At 44.9% G+C, this 15,621-nt stretch overlaps 2 protein-coding genes across 2 annotated transcripts in view; one reads left to right on the top strand and one right to left on the bottom strand.

Moving 5' to 3' along the window:
- The window catches only part of LOC119241863 (acyl-coenzyme A synthetase ACSM1, mitochondrial-like), a 34,299-nt gene extending 26,145 nt beyond the window's left edge, over positions 1-8,154 (bottom strand). Inside the window, exons 1-3 of the mRNA XM_054693819.1 lie at positions 7,963-8,154; positions 5,490-5,700; positions 1,435-1,642 (exon numbers count right to left, since the gene is read on the bottom strand). Of these exons, the coding sequence (XP_054549794.1) occupies positions 1,435-1,642; positions 5,490-5,700; positions 7,963-8,154 (611 nt within the window). The remainder of the gene's footprint in view (positions 1-1,434; positions 1,643-5,489; positions 5,701-7,962) is intronic.
- LOC119242359 (acyl-coenzyme A synthetase ACSM6, mitochondrial-like) overlaps positions 1-15,621 on the top strand; it is a 272,902-nt gene that overhangs the window by 131,964 nt on the left and 125,317 nt on the right. The gene's annotated exons all lie outside the window — the stretch shown is intronic.

Here is a 15,621-nt window from a genome sequence, read left to right as displayed (position 1 = left end):
GCACTGTGAAGCAATCCCAGCCTCTGCAGCACAAGTTTGATCCCTGGCCAGGGAGCTGACCCACATGGCACAGCAGACCTCTCCTGTCTCACCCGCTGCTCCCCTCAGCAGTGTATTTCATTCAGTCTTCACGTTCTGCTCCCCACTCTGTCTCTGGTGAATCCTCTCATGCCCCCCGCACCTCTGGCCTGTACCCCAGTTCTTGTATGCATAAATAAATAAAAATCTTTAAAAAATAAGCAGCTAGTCCAAGGACGGTAGTTTGCCAATTTGATTTTCTTTAATTTCAGAGAATATTAAAAATTAATTGGATTTTAAAAGACTTCCAAGACGACCTTGTAGTTATAAACTTTAAATCTACAATACAAACATCAAAGTTAGATACAAATATAGATTTTAAAACTTCAAATTGTTTTTTTGATTATTTTATAAACGCATGCATGTTTAAAAATTTATTTTAAAGTTCAAATGGTATTTCTCTCTGTCACTGAGTATTTGGGTGTTCCTTTTCGTTTAGTGCCAGAAGTGAGTCCTGTCAGTTTGCTCCTTCTTGGCCAAGGTGGCCTCTCACCTGAACAGCTGCACCAGCCTGCATCCCGGTCTTATTACTCCCTTTTTTGTGCTCTATTGTTCCTCCAGCTGCCAGAGTGTGGGTGTCAACAAAGTAAATCCAATCAAGTCCTTCTCTCCAGGGTTTCCCAGATGGCTTCCTGCATAATCTACAGGGCATCTATGTCACTGTCTCTTGCTCTACAGCCCTGTCCACCCACTCTCTTACTCACCATATTTGGCATCCTTCCTGTTCCTCAAAACAGATCCAGGGCACTCCTGCCTCCGGCCCTCCTTTCCCTCAGTGATCCCTGTGCCAAGGACATGGTCCCCATGGATTTTCAAAAGGTTGCCATGTTGGCATTCAAATCTCAGCTTAAATGTTCTCTCCCCAGAAGCCACTAAATCTAAAGTAATGCTCCCCTCTCACATCAGGTTACTCCTTCTCAATGCCCTGCTTTTTTTGAAGCTTCTTTTGCAGTCTGTCTTGCTCATTTATCATTTGTCAAAAAAAAAAATCCCTCAGTGGGACACAATTTGGGCTAAGACTTGAATTTGTGCTCTCCAATTTTCAGATCTAAGGCTCCCAAATTAATGCCATTACTTTATTTTAACCTCTTTGTGTTTTTCTTGGTCAGCCTTCTCCCAGAATTAACACTCCCAATTTTGGGAGGTAAGACTTTCACTAAGACTGAGAACTTGTAAGACAGATCAGGCATTCCTGTGTTGGGAGTGTTCTCCCGTCAGACAGACATTACTGACCAGACGTTACTGACCTGCTCCCCTCTCTCCTTCCACATTACCCACATTGCTTCTCACATATGCCTTCCAAAGTCGGACATTTTCTTGATTTTAGTGCCCTGTTTAGTATCAGTGCCCGCTCACCGCATCAAATCCCTGAAATCCAACCATCCATCATAGCTCTTATCTGATACCAAGAGCTTGGTCTTCAAGGTGGGGCAGTTGGACAGCACAGAGTCAACAAGTGGAACCACAGCCTTGTTGACCACAATGCATTGGGCCTTAGATGTGTGCAGCTGATAGAGAATCTCCTTGGCAGTCATTTGGGGTGTTCCTGGCACAAAGGTGATTCCTACAAGAGCCACAAAGGAAGATTTTATTCATATTTTTTAAGTGAGAATATCTCCTCGAGTATTCTGGCAAGCACAGGTGGTCTCTTGAATACTATCTCTCTCTGGGATGTAACCTCGCCATTGGGCCAGCAACAAAATGGCAGCCAGCGAACAACTGAGAAGTGGGGGGGGCACCGACCTTTGTTACCATTTACCTTTTCCCCTTCAAGCAGCCCATAATTTCCATGGGCTGCTTTTCATGGGTCAGATAGTTATTTGAAATGTAGGCTGATTTTGAAATTGAGTGATGCAAGGGGGTTACAGAAAGGCCCTCTTTGTTCTTTCTCCCTTGCCTGACAATGGCTGGTGTGTGGGTTCCTGGATTTGCATTAGACACAAAATGTCCTTCCTCTGTTCATGGGCTGTTCCTTAATCTTCCTTTCATCCATATGATACTTATTTTGGGCTAACTAGGTGAGTGGCACAGACTGGGTGTGTCTGCTGCCCCAGATTGTTCTACGATTGTGTCAAGCAGAGGCTTCCCTTGACTGCTCAGGTCTGGAGAGTTTGAATATTTCTGGAAAAATTGATTATGATATTGCCTGTCTTACCATAATGCTTATACACCCTGTTACAGACTTCCTAATTTTCTAAAGGATCTGGTTTACCAGTGCAGACATTTCCCACCTCCTCTAACATGGATAAACAAAATACAATACACACATATGTAGGTATATATGTAAAATGGAGTACTATACATCCATAAAAGAATGGAGTGTTAATACATGCTATAATACGGGTGAATCTTAAAAACATTGTGCTCATGCTCTACCAACTAAGCTAGCCAGTCAGACCAAATCATGAAATTTATTTTGAACTACAAAAGGTCCTCGTAGCAAAACAATCCTGACAATAAGGAACACAAACTGAGGTGACATACTTGCTGACTTCAAACTATGCTACAAAGTGAGAGTAATGAAAATAGCATGGTATTGGAATAAAAACAGTCACACAGATTAAAAGAACAGAGTTGAGAGCCCAGAAATAAAATCACACATATAAGGACAACTTGTTTTTGATAGAAAAGCTAAGAACAATGGAACTAGGAAAGTCTCTTTAATAAATAGTATTGCATTTCTGGCAAGAGTATGAAATTACACCACTATCTAATACCATATACAAAAGTTAATTCAAAATGGATTAAAGACCTGGATATAAGACCTGAAACAATAAGATATGTAAAAGAAAACATAGGTGACATACTCCTTGATATCAGCCTTCAGATGAGTTTTGGTACTCACTACAATGGCAAGGCAAACAAAAGTAAAACTAAACAATTGGGACTACATCAAACTGAAAAGGATCTACACAGCAAAAGAAACCAGCATTACAACGAAAAGATATCCTACTGAGTGGGAGAAGCTATTTGTATATTATATATCTGACAAGGGGTTAATATTCAAAATATACAAAGAACACATAAAACTCAATAACAAAAAAAACAGTCTTATTAAAAATGGGCAGAGGATCTGAATAGACTCTTCTCTACAGAAGACATGCAGATGTCCAGTAAGCTCATGAAAAGATTTTCATCATCTCTTATTGTTAGAGAAAGGTAAATCAGAACAAGGACATACTAGCATACAACCAATAACATGACTATTATCCAAATGACAGGGAGCAACAAGTGTTAGGATGTGGACAGAAGGGAGCCCTTATAAGTGCTGGGAATGGAAATTGGCATAGCCCTTATGGAAATTCTTCAAAAAATTAATAACATAATTACAGGGCCTCCCTGGTGGCGCAAGGGGTTAAGCACAGCACTATGAAGCTGTCAGAAGTCTCTGAAGCACAAGTTTGATCCCTGGCTGGCCAGGGAGCTACCCACATGGTGCAGCAGACCTCTCTGATCTCACCCACTGCTCCCCTCAGCAGTGTATTTCAGTAGATCCACCTGTTCTTCTCCCTCCTCTGTCGCTGGTGAATCCTCTCACCCACCACACTGCTAGCCTGTACCTCAGTTCTTGTATGCATAAAAAATAAATCATTTTAAAAAAAGAACATAATTACAATATGACCCTGAGATTTCACTTCTGGCTATTTATCAGAAGACTAGGAAAGCACTAATTCAAAGAGACATAATGTACTGTCAAGTTCATTACAGCATTATTTATAATAGTGAAGAGCTGGAAACAAACTAAGTGCCCTCTGACTAGTGGGTGAATAAAGAAGATGTGTTGTCTATACACAATGGAATAGTATTCAACTTGTGAAAGGTGAGTATGGCTAGCCCTAGAGGGGATTAGTGAACTTAGCAAAATAAGCAAGACAGCAAAAGATACATGCTGTATGCTCTCACTCATACGTGGTATACCAAAAAACCAAACAGATGAACTAAGCAGAACCATTCATGTATCCATTGATCACTGTAAATCATTTTAATTATTACCATGTAAATGGCCCCTACCCTGCTTTGGACTGATAGCTGCAGCCTATGCTGGACACGGCCACAGAAATCCCTTCATATAACTTGACCTCAAATGAAAGAGCCGCTGGGCCCGGGCCAAACGGGTCCGTGCCCCTCAGGATAACCTAGTCCAGTGGGAACTGGGAAGACTTTGGGATCCCGGGTGTACACGAGCGTAGGGCTGGCTCACTTCTTTTTTTTTTTTTAAGATTTATTTATTTATGCATACAGGAACTGGGGTGTAGGCCAGAGGTGTGGGGGGGGGGTGAGAGGATTCACCAGAGACAGAGTGGGGAGCAGGACAGGCAGATCTACTGAAATACACTGCTGAGGGGAGCAGCAGCGAGACAGGGGAGGTCTCCTGCGCCATGTGGGTAGCTCCCTGGCTGGTGAATCCAACTCGTGCTGCAGTGGCTGGCCATAGCCAGGTAGAGCTCTTTAACCACTGCACCACCAGGGAGGCCCCGACTCGCTTCTTTCTCTTCGGTCTGTGCCACCACCTGGCATTCTCAAGGGAATTTGCTCTTTGAGTCACTTTTTTCAGGTTTTCCTGACTAACAAACCTGTTAGCAGGCAAAGGCAATAATCAACTACGTCATTTTGGACAACTCCTAATGATGCAAGCTTGGACCATCTTAGAGACAATTATTTGAATTTCACGGGAGTCTCCCAATTACTAAAGAGAAAAAAAAAAAAAAAAGGATGCCTGTATTCTGTATTCTGAGGGGAGAAGACAAGGAGGCCTGAATTAGAGTGGGATTTTTCATCAGTACCCTCACATCAGTACCCCTGCGAGATTGCCCATGATGGAGGCATTTCCTGCTGGTGATATTTTCGCTGGAGAGTGAGCCTCAGAGGCCTGTCAGATGCCACAAGGGGAAGGACATCCTAAAAGCATCCCAAACCTCACCTCAAGATCATTTGGGGGTTCCCCAGGACTGTCCAATACGGGAATGGAGAGGGCCCTCTTAGGACTGTCCCCACGCTCTTTACAGATGTGGGAACTGAGACCCCAAGAGGGCGAGGGGTGTTTGTTTTGTTCCTTGATGTTGACTGAGCTTGGACAGAGCTTTATATTTCCTTGAAGCCACGAATGGCCTGGTAGCCTAGCATGCTACATGGATTATTTGCTTTTTAATTCTCATAGAAATGCAGTAAGACTGGTTCTATCTCTCTGCTTAGTTCATAGACAAGGAAACTGACTCAGAGTGGCCTTACAGTACACTGTAAGTGTGGTCAGTGGTTGAAGTGGGGTTCAACCAAGGCCTGTTTAAAGACCCCGATACCATGAGAGAAATTCAGGAATTGAGGGCCATCCCTTTAACACCTCTCCATGGTGTGAATGATTTGAGGTCAAGATTCCACCTGAATTCCCATGTGGGGTCCCTCCCCAGCCTCACCTAACTGCACACAGGCCAGGAAGATGCAGTAGGTTTCCGGTGCGGGGCCCAGGATTATCATCAGCCGGTCCCCACGGTTGAGGCCGCAGGTGTCTGAGAGGATGCTGGCTGCCTTCTGGGAGAAATGACTCATCCTCTCAAAGCTCCATTTATCCTCTTCTCCTTCGGTGTTGACTTCCCAGAGAGCAGGGTGAGCCTCCCTGTGTCCATCCTAAGTGGGATGATATTCAAAATATTTGCTATTAGTCAACATGGACCATGGCTCCTGGAGGCCCATACCGGTCAGATACCACTCTTGAGTGGTCAGATCTTAAAGACAGTCCAGGATGCTTGGGGCCTTGGGAGCAGCGACTATTTCTCAAGAGGCATGAAATATTTTAATGTTTAAGCAACTGGCCTGCTGGTACTGAGGAGTTTCAACAAATGTAGAGGAAACTCGACATTGGCGGTGTTGAAACAGCCTTGCCTAGAAGAAGGCAAAGACTTCCCAGGGCGCCATCTTGTTTGGAGAGAAAGAGCGTCTTCTTCCCGACCCATTCTAATTTTATTTTTGCCCCCAAACATACCTTATTGACTGCTGCAATTTATTTTTCAGTGGGGCAATTTGTGAGAAAGAAAGCCTCTATTTTCCAACACTGCTTCGTGGGGGCACAGATGAAGGATCCAGCCCTTGTAAGCATCTCCTTCCCGACGAAGCTTTCCTCTCCATTCTAGAGGGTGGGTTTCCCTTCCCTCTGGATGATGGAGGAAGAGAAGTGGCTTCCTCCTCCCACCCTCTTCGTCGGCCTTCCCTTCTGTCCTCTCTCTCCTCTTCTCTTTCCTACTTCTGTCCTCTTTCCTGACCCCACTTCTTTCTCCCTTGTCAACCTCTTTGCTCCCTCCGTCTCTTTATCTCACCTTTCTCCTCCTTCCTGCACTGACAGTGGCCTGGTCCACAGGATCCTTCTCCATGTGGCCATTTTAGAACCAATCATTACAACAGGGGAAATGGGGAGTGGGCAGGGTGTTCCCCAATCCGTCCTCCGCACATGATGAATAAGGATAACACACCCAGACCCTCTCTCCATCAATTTTCTGTTTGCTTATCAATGATGGGTTTTTTTTTTTTTTGGTGGTTGTGGGGGTGGGGGGGTTTGGGGGGTGGAGGGGGGCTGGGGGGTGGGGGGTGTTCCAGGGCCAGGCCGAGAACCCATAGCTATTTCTCCAGCTTCCTGAAGTTTTCATGTGAGCTGTTAAATATGAAACCATCTGCAATATGATTTATTCCTGAGGCCGTGGGAGTACTTCTCAAGTTCCTGATCTAATATCCTTGTCTGACCTCTGGCAACTCTGTTCCAACTCAAAATCCTTCGGTAGCTCCCGACACCCAATCACACCAGTTCCAAACTCCATCCCTCAGTCTTCAGGCCCTTTTTGGTTTCAACAGCTTCTTGCCTTTCCCCCCTCAAAACTGACTACTTTTTATATATTCATTTATTTTTTTTTTTACATCATTGTTCATTTTTAAACAATATTTGCTTCCCCCCACCCCCCCAGGTGTAGTCCCCATAGAGTTTCCTTCCCCAATGCACCCGTGCACCAGCCCCTTAGTCCCCTGTGCGCCTCCCTCCCTCCCTCTGATCCCTCTCCCACCTCCCCTGCAGGATGTCTCTGATTTATAATTGTCTGCTTTTGTTTTGTGGTGTTTTGTATTGTTATTATTTTAAGACATCGGTGTAAAAAAACTCACTACTTTTTTATATGACCCTATACTCAGTCAATATACCCCTGAATATTTCTCATAGTTTCTTATTGTCCTATTTCTACTCACATTTTCTTTGCCTACAGCTTCTTTCTCCATATGTCTTTGTTGAAATTCTACCCATTCTTCAGGATCCAGTCTTGTCTCCCTGCTTTACAAAATCTTTCTAAATTCCATCACCCAGATGTAAACTTATTTCCCTTTGTCCCTCCTGCCTCTTACCCTTTGTGGTTCTCTCTTGCTTAGAGGGAAAAAAAGAAAGCATCCAACTGTGAGCAACTCTGGGGTTGGGTCTCTAAAACTTAGTGCTGGGAAATGCTCAGAATAGGTTTGTTGAATGAGAAATAAATCATATCATTCTGACAATAATATTTACAAGTGGTGATAAAAACAGAGTATTTGCAAGCTGTTAAATCCTATGCTAGGCACTTTTTTATTAATTGTTTCCTTTAATCTTCTCAACAACACTTTGAAACTAACATTTACATTTTACCAATAAGAAAACTAGGCTTTAGGGGTAAAAAATTTGCTCAAATTTGACAAAGCCAGAATTTGAACACAGGTCTGTCTGGCTGTCACGCCTGTGTTCTTAGCATTTTGCTATAACATCTCTCCTCTGGATTTATACTTTCTAGCACCAGGCACAGAGAGGGTTTGAATTTTATCATCTTTGGTTGTAAACCCCTCCAGTTGGCCCTGGCCAATATTTCGAAGTTAAAACACAAGTTTTACCTTTTCCAGTTGGGACCAATGGTCCAGCACATCCTTTGCAAAATTAAAGTGCTGGGGCACTGCTTGGCCGAGGGTCCTGTGGTCAAGAGATCTGAAGGTCCAAGTGGCAAATTTTCTCTTTGGCTTGCAGCAGGCTCCACGTCCCATTCGGGCACACCGGACCAAAGAGAAGAGCTGGAATTGGCCCCTCATTTGGTTCAGACGGGGAACTGCCTAGGCAAATGGAAGAAAAGGCAGGGTGGATGGGTGGCTCAGAGAGATAAATTTGAGGTTGGGGTGCTGAGAATGAATCTATAAAGCAACATTTCTCACGTGAATGCACGCAACAAATCTCTGAAGAGGGAGCAGATTAGTGTAAATATTTACCAATGTCAAAAGTCTGTGTGGGGAGCTTCCGGTGTTGGAAGGAGGGTGGAACTGTTGTCTTCTGTCCCCTCTACTTACAATTTGTAAAGTGGCTGTTAGTTCTGAGGAAAGAGGCATCTTCCTGACCATAGAACAGACAAGTCTTGGTGGACTTTCATTGGCTCCTGAGCCCAAAAGATAATCACCTTTGCTTTTTGGAGGTGGGGCTTCAGGACTATGAGGTAAGAAGAAGCAACAGATGCAACTTGATTTTTAATATAATGCCAGAAGTAGGTCACAGGCTGCAATGCCAAGTGTGATAGGCTATAAAAGACAGAACTTACATAGGATTTTATCACGCAATATTGTAGAACAGGAAGGAGATTGATCAGCAGGAAAAAGGAATTAATGGTATTGAATCCAAGTGGATATTTAATCCATTAAAAAGTGATGTTTTCTTTTAGAAATGTGCCCATTTCTAAATATGGATTGCTTATTCTAAAATAGTGATTGCCTCTCCAGACAGAGTAGGTGGTGGAAATTTTGGGACATTCAGGTAGGGAAAGGAGACCTCACAATATTCATCAGAAGAGGGGAGGGTCAAGTTAGCCAAATCTAAAAAGCTTATTTGAAAGGTATTGATATTACATACTTGTTTGTCCAATAAAATATTAAAGATCTATTATTTTGAAGAGATTTTAACTTTACTTTTCTATCTATGGGATGTGTAACCTTGTTATTGGGGGTTGATACTCTTCACCCCAATTCCTAACCATGTCACCAAACCCAGGAGAGAATAAACAATGACTGCCTTGGATGATGGGTGGACTTATTCAAGTTTCAGAAAGCCGGGATTACTGGTTTTAGTTTGATGATACTGGCATATCATACATTTACTTAACATTAGAGTGGAAAATAGTCCTAATAAATGTAGTTCAAACTATGTTAATTATTTAAAGAACTATTCATAAACATACTCGTAGAACATTTCCCCACACAAAGAAAGTCCTTATTTCCAAGAAAATATCACTTAAAAATCTCAGAATTTGATTCTCCTAGACCTGAATTTCATTTTACCTTTGACCCAAGGTATTGTTCCTTCTAAACATTTCCATGCCTTGGGTTACCTCATCATGAGAAATGGCCTAATGCAATTATTTCCTGATTTCTTGTCTGTTTTCCCCACAGACACTTAATTTTGTCCAGTCACATTGCCAGCACATAGCAGAGAAAGCATTCAGTGAATGCTTATGGAAGGAATAAATGAATTAACCTGCTAGTGGATGACCTTTAGAAAGCTGCTTAACCGCTCTGAGCCTCCAGTCACCTGTAAATTGTATGAGTCAAGATCTTTGAGTCCTTATCTCATAGAGTCACCATGAAGAGTAACTTAATTCACATGTTAAGTGCTCAAAATGAAAACTAGCACACAGAAGTATGTAGAGAAAGTCATTGTTATTCAAATACATAGTGAAAGTCAGGTATTGTTCTAGGATTGCTTGCCCCCAGGAGATTCTTGACACATTGGAATCTTATGAAATAATGAATGTAACTGCCAGCCAAAAATGGGAGCACTTAAATAAATGTATAATGGACACAACAATAAATTTAAAGATTTTCATCCTGAATTAAGAAATGAGTGTTCTTGACCCTGTTCAAGGAATTTCAGACTTTCGCAAAATAGCAGAATGAATGTGTCTCTACATAGCTCTCAGATCTTAAGCCTACCCTTATATGCTTAGGAAAAGGAGATATTTTGGGACAAGTCTGGTTGCACAAAGGCTGAAATTTTTTTCTTTCAAAAGATCCATTTATTTATTTATTTATCCATTTATTTATCCATTTATTTATGGGGTACAGACCAGAGGTGTAGGGGGTAAGAGGATTCACCAGAGACAGAATGGAGAACAGAACAGGTGGATCTTCTGAAATACACTGCTGAGGGGAGCAGCGGGAGAGCCAGGAGAGATCTGCTGCACCATGTGTGTAGCTCCCTGGCCAGGGTTTGAACTTGTGCTGCAGTGGCTGCAGATTGCTTCATAGTGCTGAGACTTAACTCCTTGTGCCACCAGGGAGGCCCTGACAAAGGCTGAACTTCTAGTACTAGAAGCTATTGGAGGAAAAGAATACAAGTCACCAGTTTTTTCTAAGACCAGGATACCCTATATGGTAGATTACAAAAATGGCAACAACCCTTAGAAGAGTCTCCTATTAAGAGGTAGATCCTATTTTTCTACTTTTTGAAAATGGGAGGGTGTGGGTGAGACAAAGTCTGAAGGGTTAACTTGCTCTCAAACCCTAAGAGTACATTAAAAAAAAAATCTTACCTAACTTATCAAACTTTCTGAGACTTGATTACAGACACTGAAAAGACTGGAAATTTATCAAAAAATCTTGAGCTGATCTCAAGGCTGGCTGGGAATTGAAAACCCAGAAATCAAAATGACACAGAAACCAGGAGCTAGTTCTCCTATCTCAATCAAATGCCCCGAGGGAGGAACTGGCTGGTTCTAGCACTTACCATAACAAAATTCACCAGAATTTTGCAAACTCTGCAAAAAAGTGGTGTTGTCTAAGACCTTAACAAGGTTTCTAAGAGAAAAGCAACCACAGATGCCAGTAAGTCAGCCCATGTGACCCCTCCCCCTCCATAGTAAGCCCTCACTGAGCCTAAGGAGGCAAGACGGTTGCTTGGGACCTGCCATCTTCTCAGGTCCCCAGTACCTGGCTAAACTGCTTTCCTTGTAGCAGTCTCCTCTGGTGGCTTGGCTTTCACATGACAAGTTGCTGGGCCTTGGTCTCCATAACCTTGTGACGTGCTGTGGTCCAACAGAATGCAGTTGTTATGATTCCATGAACATTGGATATCTGAATCTAATAATAGGATAATGGTGGAAATCTGATTCTCCTCCTTACCTGGGATTTGCAGGTGTTTTCTTTTTTTTAAAGATTTTTATTTATTTATACAAGAGCTGGGGTAAAGGCCAGAGGTGCAGGAGGATGAGAGGATTCACCAGAGACAGAGCGGGGAGCAGTACAGGCCTATGGACCAAAAGCACTGCTGAGGGGAGCAGTGGACGAGACAGGAGAGGTCTGCTGGGCTATGTGGGTATCTCCCTGGCTGGCCGGGAATCGAACCCACACTGCAGAGGCTGCGGATAGCCCCACAGCGCTGCGCTCAACCCACTACGCCACCAGGGAGGCCCTGCAGGTTTTGGCAGGGCCAAAAAAAAGAAATTGTTTGGCAGGGCCAAACAAAGAAATTGTTTTGGCTTTCTCTATACTGAGGCTCAATCTGAGGTATAAACTGAAGGTTTTCTCAGTTTGGTTTGTGCCTTTTTGTGGACATACACAGTGACTTTTATCATCCAGAATGAACAAGATCTGGTGAAAGCAAACTGTAAGCATTTATTTGGAATTTTATTAGACTTCAGCCCAGGACACAAATTCAAAAAGCTCTTGAATTGTGTTTGATTTGCCTGAACGGGATAAGGCTTATATCCACACAGAAAAGTTGGCATTATAGTCACTTCTGTCAGCTATTTGAATAAGGATTACAAGTCCATCAGGTTCCAGAATGATTGTCCATTATAAAAATGAGGCTATGCTTGAGTTGGGTTCCAACTGGGGCAATAACATCCAGATCAGGTGAAAAGTTAGTTGAGCAATGATTGGTCGAGTTGCAATCCTGAGTGGTTTGTGGTGGGCTGGCTTGTTCACATTTCCTTCCAGTAGGTCTTTGTATCTATACATACCTGCACATGCCTGGACATGGGGCCTGATTCTCAATAGTCACCCCCCCCCCCACGGCTTCCACTTCATTTTAGTTACGCAGATTCAAATGAGACCAAAATGCTTCCTATTTCTTATCTCTAACTTTCCCTGCTTATATGGTTGCTTTTAAATATCTGAATCTTTAATGGCTGTTTCCCCAAAGGAGAAGCTCCCTGGCTGTTGTCCCTGAGCTTCCAAGAGGGAAGCTGGTGAATTCTCTTTAAAAAAAGTCTCATTCCTTGAGATGTATTCTATTTTTTCTGCTTAACATGAATAAACTAAAAAATAACATCTCAAGGAAAGAATGTTAACAGGAGTATTGTGTAGATGAAAGTGTCAAGATGTTGACAATATTTGCCTCGATAGTATAATGATCATTGTAAGTAATTTTTTCTCTTCCCAGACACTTTTGCATACTTTCTGTATTTCCACAGAAGCATAGATAAGTGCAGCTTTCAGGAAAAAATAAAACACAAAGGAAAAAAACCTCACATTCCTAGAGAAACTGGAGATCACCCAGGAGAGTCAGCTGGATTGTCTCCCATTTATGTTCATGGTGTAAGGGCTGGGCTGGCAGGCAGCGGGGTGACACAGGGGAGTGCCCTGTCCATCTGTGTCAGGTGTTAAGATGTCTAGACTGAGAGAGGCGTGTGGAACCGCCTCTGCTTGCATCCTTGGTCCTCTGCTGGTTCTGTCTCTGCTTTGTTCTGCAGCCGCTGCCCAAGGGCAAGGAAGAAGAGAACAGCCAGGGTGGGGCAGAAGCCACCTGGGGCAGGAGGGGCTGGAACTGGCAGTCTGTGAGGCCTGGAGCTGTTCATCGGGGTGGCAGGTGTGTGGGGAGGGCGCCAGGGAGCCCACAGTGATGGAAAGGGGCAAAAGTTGGAATTGGTGGGGAGACTATAAATCACCCGGGTAAGGCAGCAGCCAGACAGGAGAAGGAGAACAGATCCCGCCCTCTCCACCTGCTCCCAAGAGTCACTCCCAAGAGTCCTGTCCACCTGCACTTGTGTCCTGCTGACCCGCTGACCTGAGTCCTCCTCCCTCCCCTCGAGGGCTTGATCTGACCCTGCTCTTTCCCTGACCCTCCTATTCTCCCAGTGTCCAGCACCCCATTCCTGCCACACGCACCTCAATTCTGACTCTGCCCCCCTCCCTTCTCAGACTCTTCCGAACACCTGCTTCCTGGCCCTCTCAGTGCCCCAGAGGACAGGTCATGGGGGTGCAGAGCCTGGTGGGCCTGGTAAGAGAAGGGCTGCAGCCTGGGGGCGGTTCATAATGGGCAGTGAGGAGTGACAGGACCAAGAGGAGAACGAGGGCTGTTTTTTTCCTTTAAGAAGATGTTTAATTGCATGAGTTTATCTTTTTTGATTGCTGAGTAATATTCCATTGCGTAAAAATATATAAAATAAAAAAAGAGAATTGAAAAAAAAATTTAAAAATGTACATCTGTCTATCATAGAAGAAGATGTTTAAAGTAAAATGTGCAGATTTGATTTACTCAAAGTAGGAAGACCTTAGACCTTAATGGCCTTACAATTTTCTGTATAGAAATGTCAGAATCCTGCTGGGAAAATTTTCACTCATTATAAAAGCACCTCTACCCCCAGAGGAGGAGGAGGAGGGGAGAGAGAGAGAATCTGATAACAGATCAATAGGATTGTTTTTATTGGCATACATCAGATTCCCAGAGAAGGATCTGGAAGGCCCAGGGGTCAGGAACAACCCTTGCATTGAGGCCGAATCATCCCACATAAACACCTCCAATCATAGGAGAGTATATTGCTCTTTTGTGCCTAAGAGAAAATTTCTTAATCGTCTTATTAAGACTTGTTGTGTCTCTACCTCAGCGGCATAGTCTCCTCTTGCCTCATTCTGGAGCACTTGGACAGGAAACGGTTGCATGTAGAGGTGGAACCGCTCAAGACTTCAGTGCTTCCCGGATAGGGGGTCTGTGCTCTTGACCGTGCTTAGCCCTGGACCTGGCCCAGTGCGGGCAGCCGGCCCCTGCCTGCTTCTTTCTCTCTGACTCTCTGCTCCCTTGAAGCGTGTCTAATAGTCTTTTCTTCGACTTCGTTGCTCTTTTGGAATGGCTTGAAAACAATCCAAGATGCTTTTCCTTTCCATGAATTTTCATGACGTGAGTCCCGGGGCTAATCCTAGTCCCTAACATTGCCCAAATATTTCAGGAAGCCCCAGATGCTGATGGTAAACCTGGAAAAAGCCTCTCAGTGCTCGGGTAGGGTTTCCTTCTCAGAGTGGCCAGCTGGGCCCAGTCCTGAAGCCTCCCTTCTCTGCTCTGCCCTGGGGTGGAAGTTTGTCCAGGTGTGGGGGCACCTGGCCTCTGAGTCCTTATCCCGAGCCCATAGTTATGGAGACAGACTGCACGCACTGTAGCCCATGAGAGCGGGGAGGAAATCGCCTTAAGCTCCGAGCATTCACCATCCCCACCGGGGCTTTGCTGGAGCATCCCTGCTCCAAGCTCTGGGCCCACACCACTGTCCAGCCAGTTGGCTAAAGACTCTTGGCTGCTGACTGCAGAGGTGACTACACAGAGGTAACAGGTTAGAGGTGGATAGCGAGTGTTTCCATGTAACCTTTATCCTGCAGCAAAGGCTAAGTGTCCCCTCCCATCCAGTGCTGTGGGGCTGGCCGTTCCCGTCCAGGCTGCTCCAGGCGTTGAAGAACTCTGGCTACACATCTGGATCCAGCCACCCACCAAGGTCTCATGGCGAGCTACAGGAGGCAACACCACGCAGGTGAGGCTCTTGGTGCAGGATGAGGGCGAGTTCTCCTAGAGGCGTGCGGGGCACTGGTGGGGGGTGATGCCCAGGTGTGCGCCACTATCTTCTCCCGCCAGGTCATTACCTTACAGGTGATGCTCTGGACACAGCCCCGCCTGCCTCCTGGTGGTGGTGGCATGATGTGGGGAAGTGAGGGCTCTTGGTGTGCCAGTCACAGTGCTTGGCAAAGCATCTCCAGCCTGGGTACTGCTCAGCAGGCAAGTACGACTAGGAGTTGCTGTCACTGCTGCTGCCAGGCATCCAGGGGGGAGCCCGCTGCTGGGACTGCCATGCGGTCCCTGCCTGTGGGCTCCTAGGAGGTGGCAGTGCCTCCCCTGGCTTGATTTCAGTTTTTTGACCTTTGCTAGTTTCTTGTGTCCTGAACCTGCTTTTGCTGCATCACAGCAGGGGAGCGCCCTGGAGCCTGGAGTTTGCTGCTCTCTGGCGCCAGAATGAGGCTCTTCCTCTGTCCGTGTGCGCAGGGGCTCAGTGCCAGTCCCAAGAGGTGGGGTAGGAGGCCAGCAGTCCTGTGCACGGTCTTTGTCCTTTTTTCTGTGCACCCGGCCTGTACCCCAGTTCTTGTATGCATAAATAAATAAACCTCACAAGAAAAAAGACTAAGAAGGCGCCAAAGCCTCCACATCATATCCCCAGGGCGGGGGTTGGGGGGGCAGAAGCTGCTAGAAGCACAGCTCCTGTTCTCAGGGTGAAGCTGCTCCAGTCCCTAAGGCCCAACTATGGGGTGCTCCAGCGCTGGCTG

This window comes from Talpa occidentalis, unplaced genomic scaffold (genome assembly GCF_014898055.3).
Source record: "Talpa occidentalis isolate TD23 unplaced genomic scaffold, MPIMG_talOcc4v2.1 talOcc4.12, whole genome shotgun sequence".
Classification (NCBI taxonomy): Eukaryota; Metazoa; Chordata; class Mammalia; order Eulipotyphla; family Talpidae; genus Talpa; species Talpa occidentalis.
Note: the sequence above shows the minus strand (reverse complement) of the source record. Positions and strands in the feature narration are given on the sequence as shown.